The sequence below is a fragment of the Amphiura filiformis genome, chromosome 15, assembly GCF_039555335.1.
Source record: "Amphiura filiformis chromosome 15, Afil_fr2py, whole genome shotgun sequence".
Taxonomy (NCBI): Eukaryota; Metazoa; Echinodermata; class Ophiuroidea; order Amphilepidida; family Amphiuridae; genus Amphiura; species Amphiura filiformis.
The window spans coordinates 20632490-20650962 of record NC_092642.1 but is presented as its reverse complement, the minus strand read 5'-3'; the positions used below and the strand labels follow the sequence as shown (position 1 = coordinate 20650962).

General features: G+C 34.9%; 1 protein-coding gene across 1 annotated transcript in view; it reads right to left on the bottom strand.

The window, feature by feature from the left end:
* LOC140171376 (anoctamin-8-like) overlaps nucleotides 1-18473 on the bottom strand; it is a 53768-nt gene that overhangs the window by 22527 nt on the left and 12768 nt on the right. The window contains exons 3-4 of the mRNA XM_072194620.1: nucleotides 13685-13823; nucleotides 3939-4035 (exon numbers count right to left, since the gene is read on the bottom strand). Coding sequence (XP_072050721.1) covers nucleotides 3939-4035; nucleotides 13685-13823 — 236 coding nt within the window. The remainder of the gene's footprint in view (nucleotides 1-3938; nucleotides 4036-13684; nucleotides 13824-18473) is intronic.

Below are 18473 nucleotides of genomic sequence, written 5' to 3'. Positions count from 1 at the left end.
GAATTTTAATGAGTGACAAATATTACTTTTTGCTTGATCTCATCACAAACATGCATCATCACTTTACATTAAAAATCCTGAAGCCAGCACAATACAACATTCCTGCATCACTGCTCCTAGTTATGTTCTGCATCATTGGATACTATGGGATTGTCATGGCAACCTGTGGCTCTGTATGACATCATACTCATCTAGGGTCCTCCAATTGCTATGGTGATTTTGAAATGATACCATCAGACCAAAATTAAATTTTAATTAAGTGGGTAGCATAGTTAAATTTATTAGTGGGGATGTAAGGAATGTCAGACAAGTATCCTCAGCAGATTTTTATTACTAGTAAGCCAATAGAGATGAAAATGATACTGTAAAAGTGGTAGTTTTTGTGAGCACATTTTTTTTCTATTTTGCCGATTCTGGACAACTCTGCTTGTTTTGTGATTTTCAGATCCTTACATAGACCTACACATAACATAATATGTGATGCAATCAAGCTAAATGAGCATGATGTCGATCAAAATCAAATTCAGTGTTCAATTGCATTAACAGAGCTTTGTATTGCCGAAAACCCCATCATAAATAAATTTACGGTTATAGAGATATGACCAGTTTAGTGTTGCTCAGAACAATAAAATACAAAGGAAATTGAATACTATTATTGGCTTTATCTCAAAATCAACATTCTTGACATTAACAATAACAAAGCCATTTGAAGCCATTTCTTCAGGGATTCTTTTGGCTCTCACCTTAAGACCCCATTTAATAAGAAAGGTCATATTTTCGCCCAATGCCCCCTAATTTAGGTCCAGAACTAATTTTTTGGTTTATTTGTTGATACTATGCTCTTAAATGATTTCAAAAGCACAAATACTTTTATTAGGAGAAGTACATAAATTATTTTCTGGAATTCTACTATTATTATTCTAATTTAAATGTTAAAAAAATCATTTTGTTATTTACATCTTAATATGTGTATTTTAATACATCCACCTTACACAATCCTAAATATACATCCCCTCCCTACACACGTATCGGTTGTTTGATGGTCTCATTTATTAGTTTTTCAAACAAAACATCATGTATAACCAAATTTTAGGCTTAAACAGCTAAAAGTGATATCGTGCTAATGTATACAAATGCTTTTGAGTCGTTCTCAGCTTTAATGTCCCCTCTTTTACAAAATTATTCACTTTTATTGTATTTTTAAAGCTTTTTCGGATATAAAATGTGTCTATTAATGACAAAATTGGTGGCGCTATTTAGTTACTGGAAATTACCCTTTCAAGCTTTTAATACAAATAATTCCTTTTATTGTTTGATAAAATATGTTTATAAAATTTCCTTGTTGCTTGTTTCACCTCTTCCAGCTGTTTTGGCGGTATTAATCACCTAACCCTTCCAAATAAAGAAATATGATTTAGGATAAATAGCGCCATCTATAGTTTGCATTTAGTTAATAATGAAGCCAATTCTATATACATCAAACAGCCGTGGTACACACACCCACCCACCCCAAACACCCCTACATGCAACTAAACACACGCACTCAATACCCAATCTTCTTTCTATAAATGATTTAATTTTTTTATCTATCCAAAACAAATCACTTTAATTCCCGCACAATTAGATTACCAATTATAATTCATCATTGGCATTTGCAACCAAATTGGCTTTTATCAGCTCCCAGAAGACCTCTAATGTGATTTAATACAGAAGTGTCTGTAACTCTGTTCCTAAACCTTGTGGGTGGTAAAGGTTCATTAGTATTGAAGTTCTTGATCGATCACAAATAGAGGAGCAACCTGCACACATTACATTAAGTGGGGAAGTGCAGTCAATTCCTGTAGCATTTTCAAGCTATTTAGCTATGAGTTGCTAGTTTAAGAAAACTGGTTAAGTCAAGAGAAGGGTGTTTCTTCACAATTTTCTCAAATATCTATAAAAAGGTGCTAAAATTAAATAATTTGAGCAAATTTAGCTACATTTTAAACAAAAATCACTTCAAATTCCTGAACATAAGTCTATTTTTTAAGCTCTTCTGCATCAAATTTGGTTTATTTGAGGGTAATTCCCAGCCCCCGCACTCCGTGCATCCGCAGGTATTCATGTGCATCGAAAAATTCACAAAATAAGGGGTGTTTTCAGATGAAGAAACACGATTTGCGAAACACAAAAAAAGGGGTGTTTTTCATGAAATTGAAAAAAGGGTACTTTCATCAAAATATCATTTCTCTTGCTAGAGGTAATATTTTATTATATCTTATGTGGTTTTACGAAAATATCCCAGTTTCCCAATTTTTTGTTCTGCGCATCCGGTGTGCACCCGGTCAAGTGATTGAAGTTCATACATTTAGCCATGGGGCCTGTGAGCCAACCCTACGCGTTTCTGCCAGAAAAGGGTATATTGGAAATATCGTTCGCATTTTAGCGAAAATAGGGGTATTGTTGAAGGGCAAATAATTAGCGAAATCGCCAAAAAAAGGGGTGTTTTCCCCTAAAAACTTCGCGCAATGAGATGCAAAAGGGGGTATTTTTAAAGTTCACCGACAAGCATGATTACCCGTGGATGCATGGAGTGCGGGGGCTGGGGGGGGGGGGTAATTTTTTCACCATCTCATCAGTTGCATATCCCCATCCAATGCCAAATCAATTCCCCCTTGGCTGTAAGTACTCCTACTATTCCTCCATTTTGGTACATTTCAATGCACAGAATACAATAACAAAATGCTACCAAAGGCAGTTGAAAATGGTATATAATGCTATGTTTAAATGCAAATGGCATAGGGTACAGGTTTTGAAATTGGTCTACAATTAAAGGTAAGACACTTAAAGGAGTATTTCGTGATCCTAGCATCCTCTATTTATGTCATTTTTCATTAGATATCCACGAAAAAAACCTATTCCCAAAATTTCAGTTGATTCCGATTTTGCGTTCGCGAGTTATGCATGATTATGTGTATTACACTGCTCCATAACAATGGCAGCGTTGTAATTTCGTTCTGGTGCACCAGAACGAAATTCAAATTTCACGATATCTTTGCTAAACGATTTAATCTGCAAGAAATATTTTGTACATAAACATTATGTAGCTAGAGGTTTCCAGTGATATAAAAATCTCAACTTTTTTTGAGAAAAGTGGGGGGATGAGGCTGTGGATCACGAAATGCCCCTTTAAGAGTCAATTTCAAACTGAAAAGTGGACTGCTGATTCCATATTACACCCACAGGTTTTGTCTAATTGAACAGGTACATAGCTGTGCCCTGTCAATTTGTGTTTAAGAATTAATTTATTGTAGGGTTGAGTTTATCATACGAGGCAATCACTAGGAGCGTAGCAGTTTTGCGACATAACTTTCGTCGCTTATCAGAAAAGCGATTGCCAATATCTGATCAATAAGTCGCTAGCATGCTTCAGTGTGCATGCATAACCAGTTGACTCAAAACAACTTTGCTGCTACGTTGTTTGACTTCCTGCTGGTAGTGATTGTGAAAATACTACTATTCCAGCATTTGCATGATCACTAGCAATTTTTTTATCGCACATTGCGACTGCTCATATGACATGCCATTTAAGCTCTTCAGCATTTCCTCACAAAACAGGCTGGGAAAAATAGGAATACAGGAAGCTTGTTCTCAGGACACTTTGCGATTTGGAGGGAATTTTTGGAATTTGGAGGCAAGTTTTGCTTCCCCATGTAAAGGAATGAATACATAGGAAATGTTGCCAGCCCAGCTCACAAATTTCATGAGTGACTCAAAACTTTTATGTCATATGTTATGAAGAAATAAATGGCATTAAAGTATCTGATATGCAATAAAAGTATCATGATGACCCATTTTCAAACAGTCAATCAGGACTCACTTTCATATTTACAAACCTAAGTGCTACATGTACTTAATATGATAGACTTGCTACAAAAAAACAGAGCATCAATATTTACCTATAGCTTGGCCTTCTACCAGTTTAATTTTGCCCAGTCTATCACCAGACTCAGCTCGTAGATTTTGCAGCATATGTAATACTATCGCTTGCCTCTCCTGAAATGAAAAACAAAAAAAAACAAGCAAAAGTGGGTTAACCATTTGGAATATGAATGAAGTTGCTGCAATTCCATGAGGTATAATATCTGAGACTGGATTTGTAGACATAGGTAGGTCCCCATTGTTATATGGTCTAACTTCAATTAACAAAATCCTGTAATGAAGCAACAAATGGTATTGTGTCTTTCTTGTATTGTATCTCTCTCCACCTTCCTTCCCTGTCTCCTTCTCTTGCACTTTTCTTTCTTTACTTCCATCTCTCCACTTCCCTTCCTCTAGCACTCTCCCTTCATATCATATTCTCCTTTCTTCCTCTCCTTTTTCCCTTCCTCTCTCCCTCTTTTTTTTCCTCTTCTCTTCCTCTCCCTCTCTCTATCCCTCTCTCTTCAGACTACATAATTGTCTCCAAACTGCAATTTGTTATATAGTTGTTTATTGCATATTAATGTAGGGCATATTTTAAAATTTAAAATGCATAAGAAGGAAAACATACAATTGTTTGAGATGCGTCACTACATTTTGTGTATACAAGCCACTTTAGATCACACGCTTAAAACAGCAGTCACTAAAAATATGAAGACCTATAGCTATTGCATACATAGCAGACAAGTATTCATGGTAATATGCAAACTCAGGTGTACAATTAAATAATTTACCAGCTATTTATAACAGTCGGCAAAAACACGCTTGGAAATGACCAATATTGATGGGCAGTTAAATCAAGGAAAAGGGAGATATATTATCCTCTTTGTTAAATAGATAAGTGAAGTCTCATCCTCTTTCTTCCATGGTTACAGGAATACCACAATACAGTAGTACCACCACTAAATCTCCTTGATTATTTTTGCAAGCACAATTAGGTTAATTAAGTCTACAAACTGATTATCAATCTTGAAGTGGCTTTATTTTCTCCTGGCTAATTTTCTATGTATATTTATACTTGTACCATGTGCGCCCAACTACAAAATCATGCAGGGACGTGTTGCAAATATATGGGTCTCATTTTCGGGTATCTATAACAATGACCTGTGTTTAAGATGTAAAAATTGGGTCTTTTTTTTCAAATTGCCAACAAAAAATATAATATCATAACTGCAGCCCAAATTTCAAAATGTTTTGGCTTGGTTTTAGGAAGTGCAAAATAAAAACACTGCAAAAATTTCCTGCTATATGATATCTGGCAAATCCTATCCATTTTGTCTAAATTTTGTCTACATCCGAAGTTGTTATGCATCTTTATGTGCAGTCTATACAATGACAATGATTATATTTGTTAAGAGAATCATATATTTGCCTTCACAAGCCTTTTTCTCCTGGAAAGCATTTAGTGACTTGTATTGCTTTTCAATGTACATGTCATGGCTACAAAATTTCATTAGACCAACCTTTAATAATATTTTGAATTACCTTTGCAGGCACAAGAACACAATAAACCTGCTATAATCATGAATGGAGAATATTAAATTTAGAGCTCAAACCTTGCCTTCAATAAATTGTGCTATTCCAGATGAAATCCATACCCCCTATAGCAGACATGACCATAATCTCATACACAAGGAGTGTAGATTATAAATATATCACATTTTAAATTCTCACTCCCTGTGTGGAAGATTAAGGTCCAATGAGGGTGTATGGATTTCAACTGGAATAGCCCAATACACCTTCCCTGATGTACAGTGCTAGACAATTCTCACTTCCCGTATCAACAATAGCCATGTTTAGATGATCACCTACTATCAATGGTAAATTTACCTACGACAAGCAACTTTTAACAGCTTTTGATTCTTAAAGGAAATGCACATCCACAAGATTTCAAAGAGCGTTATCTGGGTCGCATCACTCTCCTTGTTGGAAGGAATTGAAAACACACTCTTTTCATTTTATTTAAGTTTAATATAAAAATTTTATATGGCAACTACACGCAAGAATACATGCATTGTGCAGCAGTGATCACACACACCGGCACAGTATTTTGCGTTCACACGCATGAATAAGTGGATTTGCCAACTTGATAAAAATGGTTACAAAAGAAAAGTGGATGTAAATTACATCAAACTATAATTTTAGGTTCATATGTTTAAGATGAAAAATTGTATTGTGTTGAGACCCAACTGTGTATCTATCACCCGATAAAAAATGGTAGATACCATTATTTTCACCAAGGACTGCCTTTTGAGGAGAGAGCGACAGCAATTGCTCTCTACTGCTCTCCTTAAATCTGATATAGGATAGTGATTTTTAGCTCTCCTTAGTTGACCATTCTCTGCTTACATTCAATAATTTGTAAATTGCTCTTTGCTCTCCTTGAAGGTTCTAGAAGAGCAATTTACTGCTCTCCTGCAAATTCCAAAAGACGGTCCCTGTTTCACATGCAACAATTTGGCATCCCGCCTTGGTGCTCCACTCAAAATAATGATATATTTTATATCAATATTACATAGATACACAGCTGTGTCTCAAAACAATACATTTATTCTCTTATTATTAATAATATTAATTCCCATTTGCATTGATTATGTTACATGGATAAAAAAAGGTTTTTGACCGTTTGAAAGTAACAAAATGTCAAAATATCTTGCTCTTGTTTACCAAAGCCCACATCAGCTATGGGCTGATGCCTACATATATACAGCAGATATGCACATATCATTAAAATTTTAATGGCAAGAGTAATAAAATAAATGCATAATATTTTATATTCCAACACCAAAATAGTAGTTTAGGCCTACAGTTTGCTACAGCAATCACATGATATTTTTTTATACGACATGGCATAACTGGGCATTAACTACATATTTTGTAAAAATCATTTAGAAGCTGCTGATGAGGAAGCACCCAGAAAGCGATTAACCTCCCTGCTGAAGCTGGCCCTCGATCTAAACAAAAGATTTTTTTTGGGGGGGGGGAATTTTCTAGTTTGTTCTCCTCCAATAATTTGTGCCAATCTTTTGAAAACGTACTGCTAATCTTGTATAATTCTTTCCTTGTATTTAAGAAACTTGGATGACCATTTACTTACGTGTGAAGATTGGTATATAGATGGGTCACATTTTTCAAAATTTTCTCAAAATTTTCAGGACATTTTGCTCAATTGTTCAGTATTTGTGTTTATTACATAGATCAGCATTTTGTCATTTTGCCTAATTTTGTGATGGATATTGTTCTTCTAAGTAGAGTTCTTTGAAAAAAAAAAACACAATTTTTAATACTTGCTAATATAAATTAGTCAGTTTCATTACAAAATCATGATCACACACATTTTTTTAGGTATGCCAAAGTTGACAGAAATCATACATCCTTATGTCTGTACATATATCTCTGATATTTTACCAGTGAAAAAAATTATTATGCAAAATTTAGGATTTATGGTATCTGCTTTAAGAAATACCTGCAAGCATGTTTAACACAGAAACATACCTACCTCTAAAATCTATCATTTACTGGAGCATGATGATTATAGGATCTTTTTAGGATTATAAGGAAAGCTTACTTTTACTTTATACTCATGCAGACACTGAATTTGTGAGTTACACATGCATTTACAGTGCCCCAATGCCACTGCGATATGATTTCTGTCTGTCAACACTGACAGAAATTATACAAATTGGATGTCTGTGTCAGATCCAAATCAGCAATAAAGCTTGTGCACACAAACATTATGTAGTTTTGGATGGTAAAAAATCTTATCCTTTCTTTTTGAAGTTGCGGGATGAGGCTGTGGATCATGATGTGCATCTTTAACAGGCCAGACTCATTATGTGATGGATATTATAATGATCATTGTGTAATTATTGTCTTCCAAACCCTGATAATGAGGCTCTAGATAACAAAGTACCCCTTTAAGAGACCAGACTCATCACATGATGGATGTTATCATAATTATTGTGTAATTGCTGTCTTCCAAACCCTGGAAATGAGACTGCAGATAACAAAGTGCCTATTTAATAGACCATGTGACGGATATTATTGTGATTATTGTGCTATTATTGTTTTCCAACCCCTGGGAATGAGGCTCTAGATAACAAAGTGCCTCTTTAACAGACCAGACTCATTATGTGATGGGTATTATCGTAATTATTGTGTTATTAGGGCTCATATTGAAATTCCCTTACACAGGAAGGTGTGCGCCATCCTGCAGCTTTCCTGTGCTAGCCTTCTTTTGTTAAAATCCTGGGCAGGGTGTATCACTGATGCATATTATCCATCCGTTTTATGACTGAGCTTTCCTGAGGCGCGCACTTAGCGAGGGGAATCCTGCCTTCTTTCTGTGTGAAAACGTGGTAGGGTATTTCAATATGAGCCCTTATTGTTTTCCAACCCCTGGGAATGAGGCTCTAGATAACAAAGTACCCCTTTAAGAGACCAGACTCATCACATGATGGATGTTATCATAATTATTGTGTTATTACTGTCTTCTAAACCCTGAGAATGAGGCTGCAGATAACAAAGTGCTTCTTTAACAGACCAAACTCGTCATGTGATGGATTTTATCGTGATTATTGTGTCATTATTGTCTTCCAAACCCTGGGAATACAAACATCTGTTTTCCACATATATTCAGATTTAATCTTGCATAGAATACACATGCATGGTATTGTGTTTTTGTGTTTCATGGTTAAGTGCCCATACACAAACTCATTGATTTTATATGAATTGGTTCTATTTTGAGTTACATTCATGGACACGCAAGTATTTTCAGAGAAAAATAATGCAATTTATGTACAAAAATAACACAATTTCTTAATTATAATTGCTTGCAGGCCGGGGAGAGCCAAATCATTCTAAAGATTCAAAGTGTTTGAGGGCCGAGTACAACTTGTTATTTATTTTCCGATGTATAGTATTTTGAATAATTGCTTGAGTACTTTGAGTCAAAACCACTTTGTAAATTTATGATTCTTACATATGCTTGCATTCATTAAAAACAATTTTTTTAAGAAGATGCTATCTTCAGTAATAAGATGACTCTTCAGTAAAGGTAGTCTTAAGTTGAGAGCTTTATATGTACATAGAATTTTTTATGGATTTTTTCAGTAGATAATACTTTTATTTTTGATAAAACCATTCATTTAATTAAGTGCCAGCTTTAGATATTATTCGCCACTACAGCACATTTTGTTAGTGATCTGCAGTAGATAGTATTTTGAATAAGTGCCATCAAAAGTTGCCACATTCTAAGCAAGTGCTATCTACAGTAGATATCATTTTGGTTATATATTCTATCTTCAGTAGATAGCATTCTGAATAAATACCAACAAGCCTAAATGCTATCTATATATGGCATTGGGTGTGTTCTATCTTCAGTGAAATTATGCACACATAAGTATATTCTAAATATACAAATGCTATCTACAGTAGATAGCATTTTGTATAAGTTCTATTTTCAGTGGGTAATATTTTGAGTAAATGTTATCGGTAATCTTATCTTAAGGAGATACTACCCTGAGAAAATGCCCTTTATTGTAGATAGCAGTTTGGGCAAGTGTTATCTGCAGTAGATAGTTTTTTGAGTACATGCTATCAAGAGTAAATGTGACCATCCACCACAAAGGGGTCGTAATGAAGGCTTTCTTAACATATTTATTGACTTTTACACAGTCAAAAATGCTATCTACAGTAGAAAGCATTTTGGGTGAGTTCTGTTATCAGTAGGTATTATTTAAATGCCATCTTAGGGAGATAACACCCTGAGCAAATGCCTTTTATAATTGTAGATAGCTATCTAGGTAAGTGCTATCTTCAGCAGATAGTTTGGAAAAATGCTATCGAAAGTATAATACTCTGAGCAAATACTATCTATAGAAGATAGCCTTTTGGGTAAGTTCTATCTTCAGTATTTTGAGTAAATGTTATCTTAAGTAGATAGCACACTGAGCAAAATTAATAGTATTTGTGGTAAACTCTTTTTTTTCAGCTTCAATAGATAGTAATTTTAATTTAAAAACAATTTATCTTTAAGTCCCAGAGGACAACACCATTTTCATTGTGTAATTAGGTAAATGTTATCTTCAGTAGATAGCATTTATAGAAACTATTATAGTATTCTGAAAGTGCTGTTTCTTGTAGAAGGCATTTTACACTAAATCACATCTCTTATTGATATCTTCAGATCAGTAGATGATATTTTGAGTAAATGCTATCTAAAGTATATAGCACTCTGAGCAATTACATAGAAGTTTTATCTTCAGTAGATAGTATTTTGAATAAATGCTATCATATTCATAAGTAGCCAGTGCACTGAGCAAAATTAATAATATTTGTGGTAAGCTCCATCTTCAATAGATCACTTGGCATGTGACGTCATTGCCCGGCAGTATGCGCGCGCATTATGGCAATTTCCATTGTTCTTTGCCCTGCAGTGTGCACACGCATCGTAGTTTGCTAAGGGCACGTGCATTTTAAATCGCCCGCCACATTTCATATACTACAAGAAAGCCATTGAACAGTGTAGCGGCTCGTTCAAGCATATCGATAGACGAGTCCCTCGCCTTTGTTGATAAACAGTGATGTCAAGTGGTCTATAGTAATTTGAATTTAAAACTATTTCACTTTGTAAGTTTTCTTATACAACACCTTTGGTAAATGCTTTTTTATTTACAGAACCTATTCTAGTATTCTGAAAAAGTACTTTTTAGTCGCAGGCTTTTAGACTAAATGATTGTTTTCATTCAAGCAGTTTGAGTGTAAATTGTCTTCTAATTTAAATAAATTTACCACCAGGCCATGTAGCCCTTTAAAATTGTGACACACAAATCAAAATAATACATTAGTACTGTCATGCCTTCAGTACATAAAATCAAACCAATTCAATTAAGTCCCTAATTTAGCCTTTGTATGTCTTCTATCCCAAACGTAATTATCAATAACAAGTTATCACATGTTACACTGTGGTACAAGCTCTCTTCTGTCAATACCACTTTCCTACATACACTATGTACATATCATTGCTCTAGCCTGTGTAATTACAATGTGTCGATTGATGAATTACTTCACTACATATAATCTGATCAGACAAGAGTCCCTCTGTGGTTTAGAGGAACATTCTGATATATCTATATAATAGATATGCTTGTGTGTCTTTTTTTGAGTACAAAACTAGCTTGTGTGTCGATTTTTTCTTGTGTGTCTAGGCACAGAGGTAAGCTCTTGCAAGGGGGGTGTAGAGGGGGTGTAGAGGTCATTTTTAAAGGTATTGAAAAAGGCACACAAGCAACAACCAGTCTGAACAACAAAAAAGACACACAAGATGGAAAAAAAGACACACAAGTGGTCCATCAGGTGTCCGTCACATGTCCGTCTGGTCAAACAGACACACAAGAAAAGTCACACAAGTCTCACAGACACACAAGTATACCGGGGTGCGTATGTGTGTCTGTCTGTGCCTATTTTCTCGAAGACTAGGGATCAGAATTTAATCCTGATAGTTATGATATATGATTTATACAGGAGTTCTTCTTCAGCTGAAGGGAACGGATAGCAACGTTTGCACAGTATTTCTTGTGGGACACAAGAGGACACATATCGAATTGCATCCTGAATACAAGGAATGTCCTGATGATTTCAAATAATTTAGATTTTTTTTAATTGGCAATATAATACAAATTTTATGGAAAATTATTAAAAAATTTAAAAAAATTTTTTTTGATTTTTTATATTTAACAGTCCTCAAAGTAAACTTCTGAGGATAAATCTGAGGATATGTACTTACATGTAAAGTGTATGCAGCTGGGAGGAAAAACTGACCATCATTTAAAAATGTTGACCTTTCATATTGAAGATATACATTTTCCCCCCAAAGACCTAAAAATTTCTGTTCCCTTAAAATGGTGCAATACACACAAATATATAATAAATAGCAACTAGGGGTTGCAGCTAAAGCTTGACTAAACCCTTTAAAATACAATAACATATTAACAAAATAACACCTGAAACCCTGATTTAAAGACTACACATCCACTACCCAGTCCCGTACGCAAGGTGGGTGCAGCCACAAGCCCCCAAAAGACCACTTTTCATGGTCAAAGGTTCTAATTAAACAGAAAAATTAACACAAGAGCCACTTTTTCATTTAGGGAGTGAAGTCTATCTTTTGCAGGCAAGCAATTTGTTTTTGTGAAAATAAAATGTCCACATTTGGGGAATTCCCCACCACCCACAAAAAAAAACCCTGTGTACGGGCATGCAACTAACGGTTGATTGCTTTGGCCCAATTTTTGCAAATGATGATTGCTTCACTTCAACCCTGATGAAGGTCTGGTTTCTTTAGATTAAGTAATAACATAACAATCCACTGCTGAAAACAAAAATATTGCCACTTCCGGGAAATGCCACCAAAAAGTTTTGTGGCGAAAGCACTTGTAATCAAGCCCTGCTGCTGGCAAAAGCTAAAGACATGAATACTCCGATTTAATGGATTTGTCAAGCAAAAATGTTTGAATTATTTATCTACATTCCTAAAAATGCATCTATTTACCATTTGAATGTTATTTGCAGAATGATGATAATAATTTCAGTTTTGTCTTTCTGTATACACCTGAAATCTTTTATTATTGAAATGGATGGGAACATTTGATTTGATCAAGCAAAATCGGAACAAAAACTGAAAAGTTTGAAATTAATGCTAGCAGAAGAATATTTCACTTGATGCATTGCCATACAAAGCTAGAGACAAACCCAGTATACATTTTGTAATATGACATAAAAGCACAGGTTGTACACACAGAAAGGTGAACAGTATGCAAGAATTGATTTTCTGTGACTTGCCTGCAAATATGCATTAAAGGGGCATGTCCTGAATGTTCTGTTATCTGTCGTACAATTGAAGCCGACCATTAAAATTTTGAGTTATACTGCTCTAGCCATTTGATATGAGTAAAAATGTGTAAAACAATACCCCATAGGATAGTATACATTACACTTCCGGATGTGGTTACCACAATTCTTTTTTTGTACACACCATCTACACAAAATATATCTCTGGCATTTAATTTGACTGGGGTAATGAGAAAAATGTGACCTTTTGCTGATACTCAGTATTTATGAAGAAAGATGGGCCATGAGACTCAAATTTGTTAAACAAATGGAGGTGATTTAACAAAGACAAAATCAGACATTAAAAGCTGAAATTTAAATATTTTCTCATTCACGATTAAAGGAAACACACATAGAATGAGCAAGATCTCATAGTACGTAGTTGATCAAAACAAAGAACAGTATTGGAAGGTATCTTGAAATGAATACAGGAGTATATCTTTATACTAAAAGAAAAGTCAAATTCACGTAGCTTATCCACAGATCCTATTTTATCATCATCCCCTGGGATCACACCCTAATCCCTACCTACCTACACACCTACCTACCTACACACCTACCTACCTACACACCCACTGACCCATCCACCCACCCACCTACCTACCTACCTACCTACCTACCTGGGGTGACCAATCAATGTCCTCCCTTCGTTCCCAGGTGAAACCATACTATATCCTAGTATTTGTAGTAATGATTAAAATTAATTTTTCTTTTGTTTGATTTTCCCCTTGAAGAGATCACTGAATGGGATTTTAAGTAAGTCTTGGACTTGACCAACATTTACATCAAAGGTCAAGTTTGTAACCTTTCCAGAAATGTTTCTAGAAACACCTACCTGTGATGTCAGGAAAGCCTCCTCATCATGAACACCTTCAAACATACTCTCTTCCTCACAAGTGAACTCTTTCAATCCACCTCCATACTTTTGCTTCAAAGGTTTATACAGTGCGAGTTCTTCAGCTCCGCGTAAGAGACTGTAGGATGGAAATAAAGAAAATATCTTGCAATACAGAGTAGAGTTTATCAACTTTATTATGTTACTATATAGTTGAATCTACCCTAGACTGTATAGCACATGGTGAAGAACTATTTTAGTAGACCTCTACATGTAGCACTATTTCAAACCAAAATTCTTGCTTTAAAAATTTAAAATTTAAAAACCTGATCACTATTAGACATAGACTATATGCCATAGTCGATTTTTGATAAATAAAAGCATGTTATTAATCATGATGAAAGCATTCAGTTGAACTCGAAATTATACTGATATTTATTACATCAAAATACTAGTATAAATTGTTATGAAAAAGTTAATATAATTATATAAGTGACAGTAAAAGTAAAGTGTATTTAACATATGCAACATATCATAATGTCATAATTATATTGGCACTTCAATACTGAACAATTCTGATTTTAGAATTTTAGAAAAGTTTATTAATCGCGACTTTCAATTTTAAACGGGACTTTGAACAGGCAAAGTCCCTAACACACACACTGTCAATCATACTTGTTTATCAATCCAATTAAACCGCAAGCAAGTATAGACACGCTCATGCACCTACTGAGAATTTAATGTTCCCGCCTACACAAAGGGCAGTATAGTTGTGTACCATGTAGTTATAACTATATGGTACACAACTATACCGCCCTTTTGTGTTGGCGGTGCCCGGAGGATTTAAACCATAACGAGATCTGGGCGATCCTTTTAAAGATGCATTACATCATGGCCAATTTTAGTAGGCCAGAAATCCGACAATCTCATCCATAAACCGCAATCCAAAGTCAGTAGTCCATTTGGGAAGCTAACAAACAGAGGGAGTACGGTGACTGAAAAGATCAGTTGTGAAAATCTATCAATTGTGCACAAATTAATTAAATCAGAGTTTTAAGCTTAAATACAATATCCAGAGTATGCACAATGGGCAAGTGGACTACGGAGTAGTCTATATTAGACACAGACATGCTTAATTGGTTTTATGGGTCTCGGATGCATATCCTGCAAGAATGGAATGACAACCCCACCTCAAAATTTTATTTTCAAAACTATTTTGATTACTTTAAAACAAATACTGTCTTTAAAAAACGACAATGCCACAGATGAAGATCATGTGTTATTATAATTTTGCATTGATAATTTAAAAATGACCAGCAAATGATGAGAACTGATATCCGCCAAATGAATGAGTAAACACATACTTAATATTGGTTGAGCAGTAGACAACCAAAACAAACAAACAAACAAACAAACAAACAACTGTTTTTGTTTTGCCTAATACAAAGTGGGTATGTTAAAACCAAAGGGAGTCTTGGTGGTGAAAAGCGGGTGCTTAGGGTGTGTAGTTGTGGAGGGAAGCATTTTCAGATTCTTAGGTTTAACTATACAGTTGTCTAACTATGCAGAATCTGTAAGTAAGTAGATAGGTTTTCACGACAGGATTCCATAACAACTGATTTTTATTCGGGTGCGCTGTCGGATATCACATTACTCAGAGCCACATCTGACGAAAGCTTGACCAATTTCACACAGTGACTGGCTGCACCAGTACTGTAGTTTTCACACATTGACCGGCTGCACCAGTAATGTGATATCCGGCGGCACACCCGAATAAAAATCAGTTGTTATGCAGAATCTGGTTTAGAGAAGGGCAACTTCCTTCTAGAGGAAAAATGCTTGTTGTTTTGGTTTTTTTAGCAAAATTCACGAAGAAGAAATATCCAAAATGTTCAATAACTTGAGTTCATTTTCCACAAAATCATAACAATATTTGAAGAGCTTTGTTGCAAAACCCCTTACATCCACTTTTGACTTTTTGAGAAAAACAGCTTTTTTTAATTGTGCAAGTATTACTTGTTCGATTTGATTCAATTTGGGATTGGATAAAGTGTTGATGAATAGAAACTAAAAGAATAGGTTTGGGACAATTTTCAAGGCTTCCTATTTATTTTATTATTTCTTTTATATCGCACCTTTTGTGGATGTAAGGGTTTTGCAACAAAATAAATTTACCCCTTTTCTAGAAACCACCTTTGCAATCAAATTTGAGCCCATTTGTTTGCACTACATTATGTAACTTGACTAATGCTTTGAAAATCAAAAAGAAAAATTGAAATATCTCATTTACTTTTTTAATTATGAATTTTTAATTAAATTAGGAAAATGGCATTTTTGGGTATTTCGAAGCTACACCTTTTGTTAATTAAAATGATTTTTTCAAACATAGTGACCCAAAAAACAGTTCCTTTTGGTTTTAATAGGTAAAGAACATTCCAGTCTACCATTATACAAAAAAAAAATAAAACAAAACAATTCTATATTCATTTTAAGTTCAGATTTCGGAAATTCCTAAGATTTCCCAAACGGAAATATGCGATAACTCGGAAGGGAAGGTAGTATGAAGGTCAAACAACCACCAAAATGTGTATTTTTACCCACACTATAATATTATGCCAATAACTCAATTTGGCCAAAAGTGGATGTAAGGGGTTTTGAAACAAAGCTCTTCATTTATTGCTGTTTACTTCTTCTATGCATATTCTGGGGTCTCTTTTCTTATCAACTTTGTTATATTTGGCCTGTTTTCAAAATCCCAGCTGTACAATGTTCATTTGCATCCAAACCAAATGAATTAAGATCCTCCATCCACTTTGGCTCAAGTTAAACCAATAAGGTTGTGTTGCATTTAAAACATTAATTGGCCTCATGCTTGACTAAGTTATTATCCATGTGAGGTCATTAATTGCACATGATGTTGTGGAAGGCCATCAATACTCATGTAGTACTTTATTTAATCAAAAAGATGATCGCCAAACCTAACAAGAGAGTAGTAATTTGTTGTTCTTGCTGTATATAGACGCATGGGATTATGTGAGTCTAACAAAGCGGAATAGCTCTTACAAGTATACAAAAATGTGTGTGACACAATCTGGTCTATGGGGACCAAAGCCGGCAAATTTGAAATTGAGATAAAAAGCAAAAATATGGAGTAAAAATAATAAACAGCACTTATTTCCAGAATAAACAAAAAGGCCTGAAAACAGCAGCAATCAGTACAGGTGAGTTTTTAGGTTACTCTTGAATAATATTAAAGGGATGTTGTTCAACAATTTGGGACCCTGCACACTGAAAGACCTATCACCAATTAATCTGCTGCTCATGGGAACAACTAGACGACTTACGTCTAACACCGAGCACAAACACTCTCCGGTTTAGATAAAGATCTTCAAACACTTGGACAGGTAGATTGGTTACAGATCATTCAGTGACTTGTAAATGTAAATGTTGGTGGCTTTTCAGCATCAGAAATCTTGTTACAGCAGCCACCGGCCTTTCACAGGGTCGGATCCAGGAATTTTTGATAGAGGGGGCGCCTTTTGGAAAAAAAAAAAAAAATGGTGTTAAGGGGGTTACCTCCTCGAAAACTCAACGGTTTTGGCCCATTGTTTGCTGTTCATGGCCAAATTTGTTCATTTGTTAAAATTTCTTTCATTTTTTGTATTTTAAGTTGGGCGGCGCCTTTGCTAGGCAAAAATAGAGGGCGCACGCCGCCGCCCCTAAATCTGCCCCTGTTTCACATTTACTTGCTAATTGCTTTTTCTATTTGATGGCACATACATATGCCGATTTGTAACTTGTGATCACTGCATAATCTATTGAAGATATAAAAATGCATTGGTTTTGTACACAAGTCTATATCTTAAAGGGTGTCTCCGGCAATCATAACCAGGGACAGGTGATTTGCGCGTAACTTTTTTTCCCGCGCAATTGGCTATTTTTTTTCCTATGGGCAGGGATACATGATTTACACTGAAAAAAGAGTTCCGCGCAATTCTGCGCAATTTGCTATTTTTTTCCGCGCGAATCGCCTGTCCCTGATCATAACATTATGCCTTATATGTTATAAAAATAATTGTCAAGCACGAATCACATGGTTTAATTTAAAACAAACTCATATTGACCATAAAAATGAATAAAAACAGTTGGCTCTCAACATGCGATATTCAAAATTCCTGCGCCGAAATGATCCAAGTGCAATGGTAATATGTACTCAATTGTCGTCAGCCTTCATTGTATGACTGGGACGTCATTGCACTCAACAATTTCCGCGGAATTTTCGAATATAGCGAGTTGAGTGACGGATGTTTTTATTTGTTTTTATGGTAACTATGAGTTTGTTTTAAAGAAAACCATGTGATTCGTGCTTGAAAATTATTTTTCTTACATATAAGGCATAATGTTGTGATTGCCGGAGTCTTCCTTATAGATTTTGAAGTGAACACAAGTTACAAATCGGTCCCATTTGGATACAAACTTTTAATTTTTTGGTAACTTTTTGCCAAATTTTTAAAAATCAACCACGAATGATTGCAGTACTTTGCTGTTGCTCTAGGTCAAGGGACTCTCCAAATCCGCGATTGTTTTTTTAAACGCAAATTTTTTTTTTTTAAAGATTTTTTCTAAGATGTCAAAAAATGCATTTGGAGCCAAAATATGCAAATTGTGCTGCAAATAACGCAATTGCGTATTCTTAGCAGCCCTACATATAGGCCACTTCCTTTCTTCATTTTTAACTAGACCTGTATTTTGTTAAAATTTTGTTTACACATTCAAAAACAGCCACAAT